General features: G+C 40.9%; 1 protein-coding gene across 4 annotated transcripts in view; it reads left to right on the top strand.

The window, feature by feature from the left end:
- Window positions 1-22,584, top strand: part of ALOX5 (arachidonate 5-lipoxygenase) — a 200,435-nt gene that overhangs the window by 127,397 nt on the left and 50,454 nt on the right. For 2 of the 4 annotated variants that reach the window (XM_070940866.1, XM_070940863.1), the window contains exons 9-10: window positions 5,478-5,564; window positions 15,475-15,653. In XM_070940866.1, coding sequence (XP_070796967.1) covers window positions 5,478-5,564; window positions 15,475-15,653 — 266 coding nt within the window. Of the gene's footprint in view, window positions 1-5,477; window positions 5,578-15,474; window positions 15,654-22,584 lie in introns of all 4 variants that reach the window. The other 2 variants (XM_070940865.1, XM_070940864.1) reach the window with 2 other exon arrangements.

Below are 22,584 nucleotides of genomic sequence, written 5' to 3'. Positions count from 1 at the left end.
GCATGTATGCACAAACAATGAAAGCAGCAAATGTTACAGGTTATACTTTGTTTCATCCTGTGTCCTTGTACATGCTTGAGAACACTGCTCACTGATATTTGCTGAAGTTTGCAATTACGTGTAACTGCAGTTCCAGAAAACCATACAGATGAACAAAATAATAACCCTACATTAAGGCCAGTGCCTTATCATGCTGCCTTTGATCTGCTGCTCCTAATGGTACCTGGAGTGGATTAATAGCAATATCCCAGAGCTCCTTAGCCTTCAGGAAGCATTCCATTTTTGCAGCCCAAATAATATAATTCTGTCTCAATCGAGGCAGAGAGCTCTCCTTGAACTCAACAACTATCCTGCAATCCTTCTCAGCCTTGTTCTCTTTTTCTTATAACACAGGCTATCCTTCAGCTTAATTACAGTTCACACTGTGTGCTTATGTGCTCTGGGCCCATAACCTGTTAGAGTTTGCAGCAATCCAACCAGTACACAAGTAAATAATTCAGCAGGATTCATTTATATAAGAAACTTCTTCATATACAATAATATAAAGCATGATGCATGTATACAATACCCATGGCTGCAGAAGCCAGAACCGGAACTCAGAAGCACAGAAACATAGAAGCTATATAATACAGAGGCTATATTGTAAGGACAAAGCAACTCTTATATACAAATCAGTCAAGCTAAGCCACGCCCAGCCTCCAAGCCGTCTGAGTCACCAAACAGTCCCCATTGGTTGATCTGTTACCATGTCTATTCCAATTCATGAACTCTTAGACACTGACAATCTTGTTTCATTAGTTAGGATTAAATCCAGTATAACTGACCGCTTGCTTCCCACCTCTATCTTTTGGGTGACAGGTTTATTGGATAGATATGTCAGAAATTTGTTCAATCTCTATTGCGTTACAGTGTTGGTTTCCAAGTTGATGTCAGGGTAATTAAAGTCCCCCCTACTACACTGTATTTCCTGCACACCTCAGCTAACTGATTAACAAAGAGTTCCTCTGTTTCTTCTGTGTGGTGGGTGGCATGTAGTACACATTTATAGCAATGTCATTTCTTTTTACTTTAATATTCTCACAAATACCTTCAAAAAGGTTTTCATCCCTAGTATTGTGTATTTCTGTAGATGTGTAGTAATTCTTTGCATACAAAACTACTGCTTTCTCTCTCTTTTTGAGTTAGTTCTGTTTTTTTAACAATTTATAACTTCTAGCAGTATGTTCCGGTTATGGGTTCCATCCCATCAAATTTCAGAATAGCAATACTATTGTACGTGCCCTCATGTACTAGGACTTCAAGTTTTCCCTGTTTGTTACCGAAACTCTGAGCATTAGTATATAGGTATCTGAGTCCTTTATGGCTCACCTTGCATTTGCTTCCTAGTTCTGTTTTGTTCCTTTCCTTCTCACCACTCCCTTCCTTACTGACTGTTTGGTTGTCTTGAGGTAGCCCTAAAGATTGTTCTTGCTCGCTTTTCAATTTTAGTTTAAAGTTCTTCAGATGAGCCAAGCTAGTTGTTTTCCAACCACATCCGTCCTGATCCATGTAAGGTGTACCCATCTCTTGCCAGAAAACTTTCTGCAAGTAATGTAAACCACAGTCCAAAAATTCAAAGTTCCCTTGAGCCAGCAATTTAGTTCTAGAATCCTTCATTCCCTGAGTCAGGGGTCAGAAACCTGCGGCTCTGGAGCCACATGTGGCTCTTTTACCCCTCTGCTGCAGCTCCCTGTCACTCAAAATATGTGTCGCAACCGCCAATGTGCAACACCTGCCGGCATGCGATTTATTGAGCTTTTCAACCTCCGGTAGGCCAACTGTCAGATCCCTAAAAGTGATATTGCCATTCAGTCGGAGGAGGGGGGACACTTGGATTCGATTCCCTAGCATTGCCTGAGTCAACAGATACTTTACAACCTATATCCTGGCTCCAAAGAGCCCTGAGATCCCCTTTACTTGCAGGAATTTTTATGATAGCCATGTGGGTTGTCTCACTTTAAAGTATAATGGTGGGAATGCATGTTTGTTCAGGTTCTCAGAGGAAATAGTAAAGAAGACATCTTCATACTTGTGTATTGGCTAAAATCTGCATTCTGACTTAAAGGGAGGGGTCTCTACCACTTTAATCCTACTGCTTTGCCTAAGGGTATTCAGATCTTGCTTTAGCTGGATGGCTTTCACTTCTGCTTAATAAAAGAATCCTTTTGAACAACCACGTTTCAAGAGTTTGTACTTTCTTAAGTTGGAAGGAGAGGCGATCCTTACACCAACCATGGATAAATCCAAGAAAATAAAAGTTTTAGAAGAAAACAGTATGTAATTTCATTCAACTACATATGCTAGTTTTGTGGCTGCTCAAGATATAGTCAGGCACGGGAAAGGTTTTGTGGCTCCTGGTGTTTTCTTTCTGTGAGAAATGGGTCCAAATGGCTCTTTGAGTGTTTAAGGTTGCAGACCCCTGCCCTGGGTGAATGTTGACCTTTTGTTGGAAGTACATATGAAAATACCACCTACGCCCCCAAATATCTTATTTTTCTGCCTAGTTGCTCATACTCCCATTAAATTGTTTTCAGGCTCTTAGTTGACCATAAGCATGTCAGCATTCCAAGTAATGCACCCATAGAAAACAGAACTCTGTGGTAGGCAGGTTTCTTAAAGAACAGTTTATTGGATACTTCATATTGTCACAACTGGTGAAAGTCAACTCTGAAATTTCCCGTGGCTTTCATCTGATTAAAAGTAAAAGTTTCCCTCGCCCCGCAAGTCACTGGTCATGCTGTCCAATCCAGGTGCCTGCGGTTGCTTGGTTATTTGCTCCTCCTCTGACCAGCCACCTGTGGGAATGTCTTTGGTTCCCACAGGAAATCTTTATTGTTTTGGCTACAACACCCCTTCTAATTATTTCCCCCCTCCCACCATTCTGTGGCAACCCTGAAGCCTCCAAGATGGCTTCAGGCCAGGTTCACTGTAGGGTTGACAGAGCAGTGTAGTGGCATTGTAGTGAAGACTTGGAAGGTTGAGAGTTCAATCCTAAGTAGCATCATATATTTTTCTAATAAGGCGCAAAGAAAAAATATCTGCTGTGAATGCATGGTGGCAGGAAGGGCATCTGGCCAATAAATGTCCAGCTCTATCTAATCACCTCGACTCTATCCCAGATTAAGGGCTTAATCTGGGGTATCCTTTGTAAAAAGGAAGTTCTATCATTTGTCCCAACATGAAAGAGGAGTAAGTTTCTCTGTCACATTTTTAATCTTTGCATCTGGGAGACAACACACCTCCTTTGAAAAATAATCTGGTCTACAAATTGATGACTCTGTTCCTCTGAGTAGTGAATCACCTATCATGAACACACTTGGGGGGGGGGGAATCTGAGCTTCTTTGCTCCTGGTCACTGGAACATTTGACAGAGACTCTTCTAGGTGTCTGGATGTTTTCTTCCAAGGGGAAAGTATAAAATTGATTGTTCAACTCCAGGGGTCCTTCCTTCCTTCCTTCCTTCCTTCCTTCCTTCCTTGTGACATGCTGCCATCACCTTTCCTGTTTCCTGGTGGTTGTTTCTTCTTTGTTATGTTCTGTTTGGGTACAGAGTTCCACCTTTATTAGAAGTTTGTCGTGTTCACCGATGAATCTTGGAATGAATCTTGGTCTCTCAGTGGCTAGTTGTGCCTCTAGATTGTTCAATTTTTGTTCTAGTAAACTAATTAATTAAACTAATTAAACTAATTAAATTACATTTTGTGCAAGCCCTACCCTGAAAATAAGCATTGGAAGATGGGCATGCCCCACCAGCCCCTTGGTGCAGCACAGATACCTGTGAGTGCAGAGGCCGGGGGTGGGGGGAGAGGGAATCCGGATGTACTCTGTGGCTGTCTGGCTCATGGGAGGCTTGCGGGAGGCTTGTGCAGCAGCACCGGCAGCAGGCAGAGGCAAGGGGAGGGGGGAGGCGGGCGATTCAGATGCCCCATGTGGGCGCCTGCCCAGCACATCCAGACAAGCCAAGAGACAATGGGATGGAATGGGTGGTGTGTTGTGATCACCTTCCCCCCCCCCCCACCCGTGCCTCTGGCTCCGCCACACACTTTTCTCCCAGAGGGAGACAAAGCTTCGCCTGCTTGCAAATGGGATGCTCCATTTCAAAGCATTCCATTTGCAAGCAGATAAAGCTTCGAGTCTCCCTCATTTCTCCGTCCAGGCAAAAAGTATTATGATGCTTATGGGGTGCTTGGAAACAGAGTGTTTTGCCTGGCTGCATTGCTCAGCCTCCTATTCTGGTGCTGTGCTGGTGCTGGAAAAAGTGAGCTGACGGCTATGTGGGCTCCTGCTGTACAAGGCTGCTGGTGCTGCTGCCACCAGGCAGTTGTTGGGGTGTGAAGCCATGGGGGCCCTGAGGTAAACCGGTGTGCGCGTCAGGCAGCTCCATCTCACAGTGGTGGCACTCAAAAAAATTAAGACCCCCCAAAATAAGCCTCAGTGCTTATTTCAGGGCCCAAAAGAAAATAAGCACGGTAGTTAAAGTTGAAATTACACATATGTCAACTCGCAAAGCATTCCTCATCTGCTCTCGAGTTGCCATGGGCAGGAAAGGGGGGAGGACTGATGGAGCAGTTCAGCAGCCATGTTCAAAAGCACATTCTTTTTCAAGGTTGGATCTCAGATTATCAAAGCCGGCATGTGAGACGTGGTTTCTACAGAGTGCGAAAGTGCCTCGTTGGAGAATGTAATTTATGACACAGATTGAGAGGAGAGGGGAAACAGGTTCAGAGTTGAGCTGTAAATTATATGTGGCAGAGTTGACTTCACTCGGGAAGTTGCTGACATCCTAATAACTGGATTTCTTTTGAAATTTGGCCCGAATCTCATGAGTTAACTAGGACATTTGTCGGAACTCGAACAACATAAGAAGCTTGCTGGGTGACTTTGGGATCATTGTTCCAATGAGGAAAAATGAAGGAGGAAGTGCCACTTAAGTCTGTTTTCAAAAATCCCAGATTCCCAGAATTGAAGAGACAGAAGAAAAGAAATGTGGTAGTTTCTTTTAAACTTTTAATTAGAAAATTGTTAAATAAATGTACAGAAGCAAATGTGATACAAATTTTTCTTGTATCATTCCCAACAGGTTCTGAAGTAGGTGGCTGGTAGTTGGTACAGTCAGTATTTTCAATTTTTTTATTTTTACCTTTTTTACTCAGCAGAAAAGCAATAGGAATTGTGAGCTCTTTGTCTCAAACACACCAGAGATGAATGGGAAGGACACTAAATGAAATGCCTCTTTGGAAGATAGATAGTTGGAAGTGGGAGCTACCAAGTTCTAAGCTTCTTTTAGATGCTTTCTGGGAGAAATGCCTGAGAAAAGTGCTCTCTTATAGGCTCAGCCTTGCTCACCATATAGCCATTTCTAACTTTTATGGTAATATTTAGAAAGTTATGAAAAGTTTTTCATCCAGTAATCTATTTTTTTCTCTTCTCATTTTTAGCTTCTGATACCTCATGTACGGTTTACAATAGCTATAAACACCAAAGCTCGAGAGCAACTTATCTGTGAATATGGACTTTTTGACAAGGTAAGATTAGCCAGTTTGTTTAGAGGTTAAAGCACCATGCTATAAACCAGAAGAGCCATGAGTTCTAGTCCTGCCTTAGGCACAAAAGCAGTTGAATCACCTCATTTTCTCTCTGCCCTAAAGAAGCAGTCAATGGCAAATCTCCTCCACATAACCTTGCCATGAAAAATTAACCCCTCCAGGCAGTTTTCAGGAATCAAGACTGACATGAAAGCATCAATGCACATGCATACAACACACACACACACACACACACACACACACACACACACACACACACACTCACAAGATGATGCCACTTCCATAGTTCTGGAGGATAACAGGAAATCTTAACTCTAATCCAAGCTTTAAGGAAAAATCTTCCATGTAGTTCTTCCCACCCACCCATTTTACCGGAATATATTTGTTAAATCCAGAGAGATGGGATAGCATTATAAAGAGACTGAAACCTACTAAGTTGAAAATAATTTTAAAGATTGTCTAGTCTTACCTAATTAGAGCAGAATCCACTAGAATAAGTTTGACAGTTAACTGCCTAGAAGTTTGAAGACCTCCAGCAAATTAAAAGTAATCCTTTCATGGGCAATCCATTCTACTGGTTGATTGTTCCTCCTGACATGCAGTTTGAACCTACTTCCTTGTAGTTTTAACCCACTGATTGTAGTTCTGTCCTTATGAGGTACAAACCATCCCTTGCCAGAAGCCTTTCATGTAGGTAATGTAGACTGTGGTCTTGGAATCTGAAGTTGTCTTAAAAGCACCATCCTGTAAGCCAGTAGTTTACTGTTAAAAGTTTCTGTTCCCTCATTGGATGTTGATTTTCCATTGGAAATATAAGTGAATACCATTTGTGCTCGTAACTCCTTGGCTTTTAACATCAGCTAAAGTTTGTATGTCCTCTTCATTCTGTCTATCTATCCATAAATTCTTCCATATTAATGTCTGCCACATCTTTCACTTTTTCTTTAAAATCTTCCAAAAATACATTTAGAAATACATTAATTTACTGTCAATTTAATTATTGGTTTATCTCCCAATTCTTCAAAAAAAGCCTTTGAAATGTCTCAAGTGACATGCATTTGTCATATTGTAAATTTCACCTTTCTTCTTCCTGCCTGGAACCTTAGTTCCTTCTAATATCCCATTTCTATATTCTCATAGTCTTAAGTTTATTTGTTGTTTTGTTTTCAACTTTCGGTCAATTGTCTCATTCATAATAGATTAAACAATTTGTGTTCCCATGGAAATATTATTTTTTTTTACTCAACTTTTCAGAAGAATTTTCTAAATACATCTGGTCACAATATGCTTAAAACTTTCTTAAATTAAATTCTAATTTAGCTTTTTCCATTTGTTTTACATTCTTTAAATTATTTAAACTGTTAGCTTTTTTTCTATTTTGGGATGAAACCTTGCTTACCAAATAGTTTTTCAAACTTGTTGTTTGAAGGATCTCTTAACTCTAAAATAATTATAAATTCAAAAGTGATTAGAAAGCAAGGCAGACAAACCCAATTTCCTTAAAGACTCTACCCTGGTTGAGAGCTTAATGGCTTCCTGCATCTCCTGGGATGAACCCACGACGTGTTCAGTATCCTGCTGTCTCCTCACAAGGAGCAGCCATCAGGAGCATGTGGGTAATCTTTCATCCTCCCTTGTCCAGAGAGGTTCCATTTGACAGAACATGCTGCTGGTTATCACCACAGTATCATTTACACTCTTTCAGAGATGTCTAGTTCATCATTTTCCTCACTAGAAATCCCCTATAATATCTTGAATTCACCATACTTTCACTGAACTCTGGAGAGCAAAAATCAGTCAACGTCACCTGCCAACATTCCAGCTGAAGCAGCATGTCAGCTCTTCAAAATAGATCAGACTGGAAAAGCAATTCTATGTAGCTCAATACTACTTTTATTGTAATGCTATAGCAACAAAATCTTGCAAGTCTGAATATGTGTCCCCTACAACTTTATCTTTGTGTGAACTGAGGGGCTTGTCTGAAATGATTACTCAACATTACATACAGGCCCCTTTTATTCCATTGTAGCAGGTCTTCCTTTTGTCCCTCAAGGCCATTTCGTTTTCCCTCTACATTGCAAGGGCAATTATATTTTAAGTATACAGAGCCTGTAGTACAGTGGACTAAAGCACTGTTATTAACAGATTAACATCTGCTGCTTGCAATTACTGCAAGTTCAAATCTCACCAGGCTCAAGGTTGATTCAGCCTTCCATCCTTTCAAAGGTAGGTGAAATGAGGACCCAGATTGTGGGGGCAATAAGCTGACTTTGTATAAATATACAAAAGTATGAAGGCTATTGCTTAACGCATTGTAAGCTGCCCTGAGTCTCCGGAGAAGGGCTGCATATAAATTAAAGCAAAAAAAAAATGACTTTTCCCTTTAACTGTAGAGGAGCTATAATAAAATTTTCTGATCCAGGGAAGGAAAACATTTTCAAAATATTGCAGAACAAGAACAGTTGGATATTTTTTTTTTATTTTTTTTTTATTGAAAAAGTTTTAAAACAAACACATTTTCTCCACAACCCCCCCTCCCAACCCCCCCTCCCCCTCCCCGACTTCCCAGAGCAGAACACAAGGTATTTCTATTGATCTTTAACAATAATCTAAATTGCATAACCAATCATTAAACTAACACCCCTATAAAAAAATTTCTTAACCCCCCATATATAAAATCCTATTTCTTAAACATAATACTTCTAATATCACTTATATAACGCTTATACAAATAAAAGAAATCATTCATAAGCTATTTGATATTTTTTGGTCTGATACTTATTTTGTATATAATCAATCCATCTTCTCCAGTCCTGTATGTACCTTTCTTGTGTGTGATCCTTCAGATATGCTGAAATTTTAGCCATTTCAGCTAAATTAGTTACTTTCAATATCCAATCATCAATAGTAGGCAAAAAGTCCTTCTTCCAGTATTGTGCTACCAACAATCTTGCTGCTGTTATCAAGTTCAAAATCAATTTAGTCTCTGCGACTGTACAGTCCGTAGTTATACCCAGTAAAAACAACTGTGGAGTAAATTTCAGTCTCTTTTTAAGAATATTCTGCATCACCCACCAAATCTTTATCCAAAATGCTTTGATTTTTCTACAAGTCCACCATATATGATAATAAGTTGCATCATCACAGTCACATCTCCAACATTTAGCTTGCACATTAGAATACATACATGATAATTTTTTAGGATCTAAATGCCATCTATAAAACATTTTATAAAAATTTTCTCTTAAATTTTGTGCTTGTGTAAATTTCACATTTCTAATCCAAATCTTTTCCCAAGTTTCCATCATTACTGGCTCTTGAAAATTTTGTGCCCATTTAATCATACAGTCTTTAACCAATTCCGTCTCAGAATCTATTTCCAATAAAGCATTATACAACCTTTTAATATGCATTTGTTTTTGATCTCTAATTTGTTTTACCAAATTCTCCTCATTTTGCACAAAGCCAGTTTTTTGATCTTCCTTCCATCTAGCTTGAAGTTGACCATACTGAAACCATGTATAAATTATACCTTCTTCTCTCAGTATATCTAAAGATTTCAGATACATTACCCCCCTTTCCATAATAAGAAGCTCTTTATAGGTAATCACCTCCTGTTTTTGTTCTATACTTATATTTTCTATTGCATGTCTAGGATTTGCCCATAAAGGTATCTTATAATTTAATTTATATTGATATTTTTTCCAAACCCTTAACAAAGCATTTCTTAATATATGAACCTTAAATACTTTATCCACTTTTTTGTCATATAACAAATAGGCATGCCATCCATATAACAAATCATAACCTTCTAAATTCAAAATTCTCCCCTCAGTTAGATTAAACCAATCACTGATTTGTGATAAAACCGCTGCTTCATAATATAATCTTAAATTAGGCATTTTAAGACCCCCTCTTTCACGTGTATCTTGTATAATTTTCATTTTTATTCTGGGTTTTTTCCCAGCCCAAATAAAAGTATTAACACCTTTCTGCCATTCTCTCAGATTTTCATCCTTCTTAAGCACAGGTATCATTTGGAACAGAAATAAAAATCTAGGTAAAACATTCATTTTAATTGCTGCAATTCTTCCCAATAAAGACAACTATAATTTTTTCCAATTTTCCATATCCTTCTGTACCTTCTGCCAAAGTACCTCATAATTATTTTTGTATAATTTTGTATTTGAAGCTGCTATGTATACCCCTAGATATTTAACCTTTTTAACTATTTCAAAATCTGTTAATCTTGCTAGTTTATCTCTTTCAAGTATAGTCATATTTTTAACTATCATCTTTGTCTTATGTGAATTAACTTTAAATCCTGATACTTTCCCATATTGATCAATTATATCCAATATATATGGAGCCGACTCTATAGGTTGAGATAAAGTAATAACCAAGTCATCTGCAAAGGCTCTTAATCTATAATCTTGTTGTCTAATTACAATACCCTTCAATTTTTCTGAGTCACGTATCTTGTTCAATAGTACCTCCAAAGTCAAAATAAATAATAGTGGGGACAGAGGACACCCCTGCCTTGTTCCTTTCTCAATTTTAAAAGCCTCTGTTAAACCTCCATTAACTATGATTTGTGCTGTTTGCTGCTGGTATATCGCTCTAATTGATTGTGTAAAATATTCCCCAAAGTGCATTTTCTCTATTATTTTGAACAAAAATTGCCAGTTCAAACGATCAAATGCCTTCTCTGCATCCAGAAATATAAACGCTGCAGGGACTTGATTATTTTTCTCCAAATATTCCAGTAAGTTTACAATTTGTCTAACATTATATCTCATTTGTCTCCCTTTTATAAACCCTGATTGATCATTGTGAATTATTTGTTGCATAACTGGCATTAATCTATTAGCTAATATTTTAGCAAAAATCTTATAATCAGTATTCAGAAGTGAAATTGGCCTGAAATTCTCAGGTTTAATGGAATTTTGGTCCTCCTTTGGAATTAGTGAAACAAAGGCTGTTTTCCAAGAAGGTGGTACTCCTCCTCCTACTTGTATTTTATTAAATAAAATTTTTAGTGGTTCTAACATTTCAGATTGTAAATGTTTATAATAAACAGCTGTTAGTCCATCTGTTCCCGGAGCCTTACCTATTTTTAATTGTTTAATTGCCCCAACAATTTCCTCGGAAGTTATTGGCTGATTCAATCTCTCTCTCTGTTCCAGCGTTAATTCAGGAATCTCCATCTTTAAATATCTATCAATATCAGCATCTTGAATTGCATCTTTAGCATATAATTTTGTATAAAACTCCAAAAAAGCCTTTTTTATTAAATTCTGTTGATAAATCTCTTTACCTCTATCTACTATCTATCTACTTCTATCTTATCTATAACACGTGATTTCTGTTTTTTCCTCATCGTGTAAGCCAACCATCTCCCAGGTTTATTAGCATTACAAAATGTGTTATGTCTGGCATATTGTATGCTGGTTGCTACTTGCCCAGCCATTAACATATTAAATTGCTCTCTTAAAATATTAATCATATCTTTTGCCTTTTTATCTCCCGGGTTAATTATAAGCAGTTGTTCTTTCTTTTTAATTTCCTCCTCTATCTCTTTCCGTCTATTTTGTTGTTTTAATCTATATTTATTATTCAAAAAAATTAATGTTCCTCTCATATATGCCTTACACGCATCCCATACCATCTCCATTGAAGTTCCTTTATTCATATTGTTAATAAAAAATTCTTTCATTTGTTTTTTAAGCTCACACAAATTATCTTCATATCTAAATAAATTCTCATTTAACCTCCAAGACCTCCTTTCCCCTCTTTCCTGCTCTAGTTCCACCCAAACCGGGCTGTGATCAGTTAAAGTTCTTGGACATATCTTCGTACTCTTCACCCTAGAAAAAAGATCATTTGTAGTTAATATAAAATCAATCCTAGAAAAGGATTGATGCCTATCTGAAAAAAAAGTAAAATCGCTCTCCAATATGTTCCTTTCTCTCCAAATGTCTCTGAGCTCCATATCCTCCAAGATATCAAAAAAAGATTTAGGCAACTTAGCACGCATGGAAATTTTGGAAAGACTTTTTTTATCTTTCTGGGTATTTAATACCCCATTCCAATCACCCATTAAAAGTAAAGATCTATAGTCCCATTGTAATATTTTGGTATGTAAAAGTTTGTAAAATTTATCTTGTTGTTGATTAGGTGCGTATACTCCAATTACAAGCAGCTTCCCATTCTGTGTTGTTAATTCAATTGCAATATATCTACCTTGAGTGTCAGCCTCAATTAAATTGGCCACTAAGCCTCTTTTAACGTATATAACTAGGCCATTTTTCTTTTCTGGTGCTGATGCCACAAAATGTGTACCTAATTTTGAATTTATCAAGTACTTTTGATCTGAGAATTTAATATGCGTTTCTTGCAAACAAATGACATCGTTCTGAAATTGCTTCAAATAGTGAAATATTTTCTTTCTTTTTTGTGGAGAATTTAAACCGTTAACATTCCAAGATAAAAATTTATTTGCCATCTCTGGGCGTTCCAAGCTTTGAGAGCATCAGCTGAACCTCCTCCGCCATTTTAGACTTCGGCCTAGCTCCTCCCACTGCTTGTGTTTTTTGGGCTTGTTGGGTTGGATCTTGAGGCTGTTGTGCCAGATGTTGTTTGTAAGTAGCTCTTGTCAATCGTTGATCTTTTGGCAGCTGTATCATCGTTAATGACTCAAGGGTTGGTGGTGGACCCCCACTCAATAGTGGATCTTCTTCCAGAATGGCTCCTCCAGCTAGTGCTTGAGCATAAATTTGTGGTTGCCCTCCATCTTTCTCTTGTTGTGTGATTTCCAATTGCTTTCTAGCACCCCCTGGTGAGGGTGGCCTTCCAGCCTTTAAAACATTAGCATAAAAATCTTTTGCCTTTCCAACTGTGTTTAAACGATGTCTTTGCCCAGCGTATGTCACTATTATCCCAAATGGGACATCCCATCTGTACTGGAGTTGCTGATTTCTGAGCTCATTCACCAAAAAACCAAACTGCTTTCTGTCTCTTAACATTTTAGGAGGAAGCTCTTTCAGGACCACCAACTCTTGTCCCTCCACTTTAGTCTTGTTTCTGTAAGACGCTTGCAAAATGTCATTTCTAAGTCTCCTTGTTGTAAAATAAATCACCACATCTCTTGGTAGCTGCTTTTGTTTTGCCAGCCAGGAATTGACCCTGTAAATTTTGTCCATTTGAATTGCCACATCTTCTGGCCTTTCTGAGATCAGCTCTGCTAAAGCATTGGAACAAACATCTTTTAAATTTTCACCACTCTTTTCTTTCAAACCTCTCAGCCTCAGGGCAAATTCCATTGATCTGTATTGTAACATAACCATTTCGTCATCCACTTTCTCTGTCTGTATCATAACCTCTCCTAGTTTAGTTGCAAGCTCCAAGTTGGCATCATCAATTTCCCGTACTCTCTCCTCAATCTTTAGCATGTGAGTAGCCAATCCTGAAACTGCATAAACAATGTCATCTCTTATTTCATCATGTTTTTTCTCCACCACACTTGTAAGTTTCTTTAGCTCCTCTGAAAATTCTTTCATCATTTCTGTCTGATTGTTCAGGGCACCCATTATAAATTCTTTAAGGTCTTGTCACTGTGTATCAGCCGGAAGTTGTTGTTTTTGAGTCACTACAGGGGAACCACCTCCCCCATTAGAAGTTGGTGGCTTTAGTTGTTTAGCAGCCATTTTTTTTTTAAAAAAAGTTTTTTCCTTTTACAGCCACAAAATCTTATAAACAGTCTTACAAAGTATATTTCAAAGTTTTTCCAAAATAAACAATCCTCTCTTCAAGCTATGCTCAATCCCCAGCAGTTTTCTCTTCAGGCAGAGGGCTCTTAACAAGCAGTTTCCCTTTAACTTTCACTTTCCCTTCCGCCCATAACAGAGGCTTCCTCTCCAGCCTCCAGCTCAAGAGAGCTCCGTTTGCAACAATGTATTCACGGAGTTAAGTTCTGTTTCTCTTAAAAAGCTTGCACTCTTGCTTCCGCTCTGTCTGCCTTGTTAGAACTCATTAAAACTCACTGTTTGCCGGCAGAATTGGACGCAGACGTCTTGCTCTGAATAACAGAGGCACCAGCGATCCGGAGTGATGGGAGGGGTGAACTGGGGAGCTCTCACCCTCCGAGTCCCTGGAATTAATCCAGTGACTTTCGGGGAGCTCTACCCACTCCCTCCGACTCTCCTCTCCTTCTTTGCCCGAAGGAGAGTTTTTTCAAACCGCCGGACAGCTGTTTAGCGCTGTCAGGGCGGTTTTAACAGATCGGGTGGCTGGCGGTCTATGGAGACCGTCCTCGTCGTCTGCGGAGCCACCGGAAGTTGGATATTTTCATAGTATCAAATAAGCAATTAATATCTTCTCCATTAAACCAAGACTTAAAAAAAGATCAAAGGTAATGGGAAATAAACCTTAACATCAGTGGTGAAATCTGAACTGGTTTGCTACCAGTTTGCTGGCCCTGCATGCGCACTGAACACCAAACGCGCACTCTGCGTGTGTGCACATGCACAGTATGCGCCAAAAGGAGGCTTGGAAAGGTAAGTAGAAGCGAGGGGGGGATCAGCTGTGGTGCGCGATTTAGTTTGCTAAAAAGCAGGATTTCCTGCTTTCTAGCAAAGCTAAACTGCATTGCACAGCTGATCCCCCCACTGTTCTATTTACCTTCCCAAGCCTTCTTTTGGTGTTTGCTGCATGCGCATGCATGCGCAGTACGTGCCAAAAGAAGGCTTGGGAAGGTAAGTAGAACAGCAAGGGGGGATCAGCTGTGGTGCGCAATTTAGCTTTGCTAGAAAGCAGGATTTCCTGCTTTCTAACAAAGCTAAACCCCGCTGCACAGCTGATAGTTGGAAATACCATTCAGAGGAACTGGTAGCATTTTTAAACTACCAGTTCTCCTGAACCGGTAGCTAACTACTGGGTCACCCAAACCGGTAGCTAACTACCGGTTTGCCCGAACCAGTAGCTTTTTAAACTGCCGGTTCAACCAAACCGGTAGCTTTTTTTTTTTTACTACCGGTTCACCCGAACTGGTAGTTTTTATCACTACTGGTTCGCCTGAACTGGAGCGAACAGGTAGCATTTCACCCCTGCTTAACATACTGATTAATAAATGAAGGCACATCCAGTTTTCAAGATATTGTAACCCTTTTTCATTTTAACAAATCTACCTCTCCTAATCTCTGGGAATCTTGCTTTCATCACTGAGCTTCTTTAAGGAGTTTGACAACTGTTGAAGCTTCTTCAGGATGGGCTATTCTTTGTTTCATTCTACAACAACTGGCTTTGTCACTTTGTAATGATATAGATCATCAATGCTTCTAGCTTTATGGTTCCTAGGCAAAACCATTGCATCTGCTCCTGCATAGACCACTAAATTATATTAACTGACCTCCATCACTCAATCCCCATTTTCTGACTGCTTTAAATATCACATTATGAAATTTGAAAAAGCCTCAGGGGAACTATTAATCCCCCCTGAACATAACATCCTGACTGGTGGACACCAATTTTGGCTTCCCTATTTACATATATTAGTAGACCTGGGGAGCAGCTATAATTGCCCTTATTTCCTACAGAAGAGGGAAAAACCCACTCATTAAATACAAATACTTTTTTACTTGTTTTTTTTCTGTAATGTAAATAGTGTGTAAGGTTTCTTTGGAAAATGTGGGGAAGTTGAGTGACTAAACCTTTAATATGAAAACAAGCCTGTGTGGAAGCTAGAGAAGCACACATATAGAGGTCTTTAGCTCTAACATGGCTGCATGTGGCCAAACTGCATCATTGCATCCTTCTGTGTGACCTCCTAATGGGGTCTTTCTCAACTGTATTTTTTGTTAATTACCTATATTATATGTTTTGGTTGCTAAAGGCAAATGCCACTGGAGGAGGTGGGCATGTGCAAATGGTCCAGCGAGCAATGAAACATCTTACCTACAGCTCTCTCTGCTTCCCTGAAGAAATCAAGTCAAGACATATGGAAAGCAATGAGGATATTCCATACTACTACTATCGGGATGATGGAGTTAAAGTATGGGATGCAATCAAAAGGTAAAAAGTTGAAATAATATCTGATTAAGATTTTTATTTTATTAAGTTTTTAGATAGCAGTAATATAAATAATGTAGCATAGTTGGAAAAGATGGGTTTATATAAGTCATTCTTTGTTTAGCCAATACATGTGTATTGTACTTGTCCTCTACTTTAGATAACTTCAAATTATTGCAGGGATGGATGCTATATTTCTGCAAGTTATGGTAACCATACAGCCATCTAAGTATAGATCGCAAATAGTCAAATGCTCAGACTTCTGGATGGGATGTCATCACTTCAGACAGACACGTATGCAATCTGAGGATCGTTCTGCACTTGTGTCTCTAAAGAAGGGGCAAATGGTAGCTGTGGCTAAGAGGGTTTTTGTACAACTTTGAAGTATGCATCAGTTGGTCTTATTCCTGGACCAGGATGCCCTGCTCATGACCTCATAATCTCCAGACTGTTGCAATGAGGCTGCTCTTGAAGAATATTCAGAAGCTTTAACTGGTGCACAATGTAGCAATGCAGTTAATGGCACCAGTTATTCAGGGCATGTAACAACACTGCCCTGCAAGCTGCATTGGCTTTCACAGTATTTCCAAATGTAATTCATGGTGGTGGTTGTTAACTTTAAAGATCTTTTTTTTTGAATTTTTTTTCATTAATTTTTAAACATAAAACATAAAATACATCTTTTTAGAGCAAAGGTTTGATCCGGTATAAAATAGGTACAGTTGCTCACACTCCCTTAACCAATTCAATTCCAGATTTCAACCATTTACATCTTAAAGAAAAAAAAAGAAAATCCAATCCCGGTTTTTTATCGCACATTCTAGCATCTTATTCTAATCATTTAGCATTCTACTATATCACCCTAAATCTTAAACTCCAAATATACACAGCTCATTCTTATATTCAATCATTTCCAAATAAACACCATTCTAGATCTTTATCATTTTAACAATCAGTATTTCATATATATTCCTTAATCCTAAAACCCATTAAATCTAATCTATATTTTACCTCTCTTAGATGACCTCTAGTATCCATAGTCTTAACATAAAATATTTTTCTCCTCTCTTAAAATCATTTCAAAATCAATTCATTTTAACATTCATTCAACATTTCCATCTATAATTTACTACTCCCAAAATACTTTATTTTTGCTTACTTCAGGCTTGCTCTCCATTGCTACTAAATCTAATATTTAGCTGGTTCATGACTTAGATAGCTATTTCCCAGCGATGCTTTCCTCCACTCCTATCTCTGTTTGTTTAACTGGTTCACAGTTTTGCTTTAACTATTCTCCAGTATTATCTCCTCCACTTCCTTCTAGGTTTATTTTTTTGCTGGTTCACAACTTAATTAGCTGCTTTCCAGTGATGCTTTCCTCCACTCCTAACCTTTCTTATTTAGCTGGTTCACAGTTTGGCTTTAACTGCTCTCAACATTATCTCCTCCACACCTCCTAAATCTATTATTAAACTGGTTCACAACTCAATTAGTTGTTTTCCAGCAATGCTTTCCTCCACTCCTACCTCTATTTGTGACTGGTTCACAACTTTATTTCAGCTGATCTCCAGAATCATGCTTTCCTCCACTCCTAACTTTTATTTTTTGGCTGGTTCACAGCTTTGCTTTAACCTGTTCTCCAGCATCATGCTTTCCTCCACTCCTAACTCTATTTGTTGGCTGGTTCGCAGCTTTGCTTTAACTGTTCTCCAGTATCATGCTTTCCTCCACTCCTACCTCTATTTATTAAACTGGGTCACAGCTTTGCTTTAACTGTTCTCCAGGATCATGCTTTCCTCCACTCCTAACTTCATTTGTTTAGCTAGTTCATAGGATTTTATTTTAGCTATTATCCAGCTTTATGCTTTCCTCCACTCCTGCATCCATTGTTTGGCTGTTTAGTTTTAACTAATTCACAATATATTACCTATATTATTTTTCAACATATTCTCCTCCATGTCTCCTACTAATTTAGAATAAAAATGTATTATAATAAATATCTTCTCACCTACTCTCTCCTAAGCTATAAATTTCCTTTAAATTTCTCCCATTTCATACTTATTTCTTATTTTTCTATAAAAAACATTTTAAACCACTTTAAAATCAATTTTCTATAATTGTTTTTCTATAATTGTTAAGTCTATAGATAATGTTCCAAAGTTCATTCATTCTCTTCATACTTTTTGTAATTTATGTATAGAAATCACATTTTCCAGCCTTGAAAATCACTTTCCTCTAATTTTTAAGTCCGTAAAATACTTATTAAAAATTCAAAATTTAGAGTAAGCATTAGGACATTCAAAGATCATATTTTTCTTCAATCATTTATTCTCTTGTTTCCTAATCAAATTAATATTTATATGTTTATATAGTCAACTTCAATTAAGATAAAGGTAAAGAGAGAGAAAGAGAATGATAATAATAACAATAAGAAATAAAAAGGAGACAGAAAGAGAAAGAAAAAAGAAAAGAATAAAGATATAACAGAATTTTTTTTAAAAAAAGAATTAAAAAAGATAAGAGGGGGAAAAAATAAAGGAAAAAGAAAAAAAAGAAAGAGAAAGAACAAAGAGAAGGAGGAAGATACCTCCTAGCATTATTCAGACATCAAATACAGAGAAAACGTTACATCCGTTTTAGTCAAACTGTAATATTTTTCTTATCTTGCTACACAATATATTCCATTTTTTTCTTTCTCCAATCTGTCCAAAGATATTTCTTTTTAATTTCAATATAATCAAAGTTATAGATTCTATAAAATTAGTTCTTTTGTAATAACTGTGCATGCCCAAAATGGCGACGCTTCCCTAAACCATGTCCAGGAATGGGGAGTTTTTGGTGGTGTTAGGGGTCCTTTGGGGCTGCTATGATTTGGCAGCCCCAACCCCGGCTGGGGGAACTTCTTACTGCGAAGAACTGCGACGCGTCGGCATTGGCGAGGAGCTTGGGGGCTTCCCTGGCTCCCTCCCGGCTCTGACCACCTTCTGGGACTCCGAGGGTGTGCTGGGAGTCTTGGAGCGGCTGAGGACTGGCAACAGCGCCGCGGCAGCAGTGGCGGCCTCGGCGCAGAAGCTGGATGGATGGCGGGATGGTCGTGGACGGGCGATATCGGATGCCAGCGGGGAGGTACAAATGTCAAAGATTATCAAAGCGTGGAGCTTTAGAGAAGCGCAGGGCGTTGGCCCAGACTTCTGGGAGCATGCCTTTGCAGGACCCGTAAATACCCTATTGCAACCAGGGGTCGGAAGATGGAGGTATGGCAGACAGGATGACTGCTGGGGTGGCATGTATGATTTGGGGTTGGAGGGGCCGGTGGATGGCCTAGGACTATTGGGCCTCCATGGAAGACCTCTCCACCCCTTCCCCCCCTTTATGTGTGGCCCGACCATCAGCTTGTGTCCAGCCTCCTCCTACTTGTACGTGACGGGAATTCTCCTTCCCTAAAATACATCCTCCTTCAGTAAGACAGTTATCACTCTTTTTTATTGAGGGGGATCAATTCCATCTGGATTCTGCCTCTACTGAGTGATGCCAGCTGAACTCCCCTTGCCAGACGATGACCTGGATTAAATGGCCTGGACCCTGAGTGAGATGGCGTTGCTTATGAATCATCTGCTATCGGAGGAGCTGGATTAATGAATCCTAGTTTCCAAGTTCATCTGGCTAGGTCACCGTGAGAGAGTGACCTAGAAATTTCCCTCCGAATGACTGAATTAACATTGTCTCCTTCCACTGCCGTGAGAGGGCAGTGGGGACCAGATTCCATCTATACTGAGATCTTTCTGCTCCAGGACTTTTTGGAACCTACCCAAATTGGCTTTCCCATCCTGGTTTATTGGATGTTTTTTGATGTATTCAGCGGCGGAGCTGCTAGCACTGCGAAATTCCCCCCTTTCACAGGCCTGGCCCTCCACGCTATTGAGGGCCTATCTTGATGACGGGCTTTGGAGCCCCGAGAGATGGCATGCAGCAAAGAAGAGATTGAGGGGTTTTTTAAATGGGTTTTTAATCAAAATTTTAAGGGGTTCTGGGAAGACTGGGGTGGGTTAGGGGGAAATCCACCAGGGTCAAGGCTGGGCCCTGCGAGGGGGTACGGCACCAGGGATATAGGGTCGGATGTGATCCAGGGAGGGTTGTTCAATCAGTACTGTAGGTGGGAGGGGCAGATATGGGGGTGGCAGGGGGCCATATCATGTTTCGGGAGTGCGCACTTGCTACCTTCGAGTGATTGCGCGCTCCGGTCCCCAATGCCTTTCTCGTTTCCCAGGTGGCTCAGATCCTCAGGCCCTGGACCTCCGGCTGATGTTATGTAACGCCAGGTCTGTGGTAAATAAAGCCCCCCTCATTTTTGATCTTATTCAGGAGGGGGGAGCGGACCTGGTGGGTATCATGGAGACCTGGTTGGGCCCGGAAGGGGGGGTGCCCCTTGTAGAAATGTGCCCACCAGGTTTCCGGGCATTCCATCAGCCGAGGGCCCAGGGGAGGGGAGGGGGTGTGGCGGTTGTTATTAATGAAAGTCTATGTCCGAGGGAGACCACTGTTCCTCAGATAGCTGGATGTAAGTCCCTCCTTGTGAAGTGGGACCGTGGGGTGCAGGTGGGTCTGCTGATTGTGTACCTGGCTCCCTGCTACGTGGCAGTGGCCCTGCCTGAGCTGCCTGATGTTATAGCCAGGGTGGCAGTTGGTACCCCCAGGCTGATGGTCATGGGGGATTTCAACCTGCCATCAGTCGGTGACACATCAATAGCAGCCAGGGAGTTCATGGCTTCCATGACGGCCTTGGACCTGACCCAGTTAGTTCGAGGCCCTACTCACACGGGGGGACACACTCTGGATCTGATTTTTGTCTCTGGTCAGTGGCAATGATCTAGAAATAGGGGATTTAGTTATGCAGCCCTTGTCATGGTCTGATCATTTGCTCCTTCGACTGGATCTTCGAACCGCTACCCCCTCGCCACAGGGAGACGGAACCGGTCAGATGGTTCCGTCCCAGGCGCTTGATGGACCCGGAGAGGATCCGGGTGGAACTTGGGCCATTTCCTGAGGCTCTGGCCCACGACTCAACTGAAGAACTAGTGGCTGCCTGGCATAGGGCGGCCACTGGGGCTTTGGACCGCGTCATGCCTTTGTGGCCTCTGACTCGGCGCCGATCTCAATTGGCTCCTTGGTTCTCCGAAGAGCTGAGAGAGTTGAAGCACCGGAAAAGACACCTGGAGAGCAGTTGGAGGGCTAGCCATTCCGAATCTGACCGAACACTGGTGAGGTCTCATATTAAGACCTACCTAGTGGCAATCAAAGCGGCAAACTTTAATTATTTTTCTGCTCTGATTGGGTCTGTGGATAACTGCTCAGCTGCCCTGTTTAGGGTGACCCACTCCCTTCTCCATACGGGAGCGCGGGAAGACCCCTTGCAGGGTAGGGCTGAGGACTTTGTGCAATATCTGCACAACAAAATCGCTCAGATTTGAGAGGGCTTGGACTCCGACTGGATGGGTTCAGATGGGATGACGGAGGCAGGTCTTGAGAATGTTAGCTGGGAGGAGTTTGACCTTGTGACTCCGGAGGACGTGGACAGGGTCTTGGGTAGGCTGAATGCGACCACATGTTTGCTGGACCCGTGTCTCTCCTGGTTGGTGCTGGCTTCCCGGGAGGTTACACGAGGCTGGCTCCAGGGGATTAACACTTCTTTGAGTGAGGGTTTCTTTCCCGCCGCTTTGAAAGAGGCGGTGGTGAGGCCCCTCTTCAAGAAGCCTTCCCTGGACCCGGGTGTTTTATCAAATTATCGTTCTGTCTCCAACCTTCGTTTTGTGGCGAAGGTTGTTGAGAGTATGGTGGCACGACAACTTCCTCAGCACCTGGATGAAGCGGATTATCTGGATCTGTTCCAGTCAGGTTTCAGGCCTGGGTATAGCATGGAAACGGCATTGGTCGCATTGGTCGATGATCTCTGGAGGACTCGGGATGGGGCTGTTCCTCTGTCCTGGTCCTGTTAGATCTCTCAGTGGCTTTTGATACCATCTACTATGGTATCATGCTGCGCCGGCTGGAGGCATTAGGAGTGGGGGGCACCGTTATGCAGTGGTTCGCCTCCTTCCTTTCCGGCCATATGCAATCTGTGTTGGCAGGGGGGCAGAGGTCGACCCCAAGGCGCCTAGTCTGTGGGGTGTCACAGGGGTCGGTCCTCTCACCCCTCCTGTTCAACATTTATGTGAAGCCGCTGGGGGAGATCATCCGTGGCTTCAGGGTGGATTTCCATCAGTACACTGATGACACTCAGCTGTACATTTCCACCCCAGGCCACCCCAATGATGCCCTTGAAGTGATGTCCCGGTGCCTGGAAGCCGTATGGATCTGGATGGGGAGGAACAAGCTCAGACTTAACCCTTCCAAGACCGAGTGGCTGTGGTTTCTGGTGTCCTGTCATAGTCAGTTGACTCCATCACTGACTATTGGGGCTGAGATCTTGACCCCCTCAGAGAGGGCTCACAACTTGGGTGTCCTCCTGGACTCGCAGCTGTCCTTGGAGGATCATCTGACGGCTGTGGCCAGGGGGGTTTTCTATCAGGTTCGCCTGATTTACCAGTTGCATCCCTTTTATTTTATTTATTTATTTTTTTAATTTGATTTATATGCCACCCTTCTCCGGAGACTCAGGGCGGCTTACGATGTGTTAAGCAATAGCCTTCATACTTTTGTATATTTATACAAAGTCAGCTTATTGCCCCCACAGACTGGGTCCTCATTTCACCTACCTTAGAAAGGATGGAAGGCTGAGTCAACCTTGAACCTTGGAGAGATTCGAACCAGCAGTAAATTGCAGGCAGCTGTGTTAATAACAGGGTGCTTAGACCACTGTACTATCAAGGCTCTGGATCGGGACTCCTTACGCACAGTCACTCACGCCCTCGTCACTTCCCGTCTGGACTATTGTAAC

The sequence above is a fragment of the Pituophis catenifer genome, unplaced genomic scaffold, assembly GCF_029215685.1.
Source record: "Pituophis catenifer annectens isolate HBS135680 unplaced genomic scaffold, rPitCat1.0.hap2 SCAF_3, whole genome shotgun sequence".
In the NCBI taxonomy this organism is placed as follows: domain Eukaryota; kingdom Metazoa; phylum Chordata; class Lepidosauria; order Squamata; family Colubridae; genus Pituophis; species Pituophis catenifer.
Note: the sequence above shows the minus strand (reverse complement) of the source record. Positions and strands in the feature narration are given on the sequence as shown.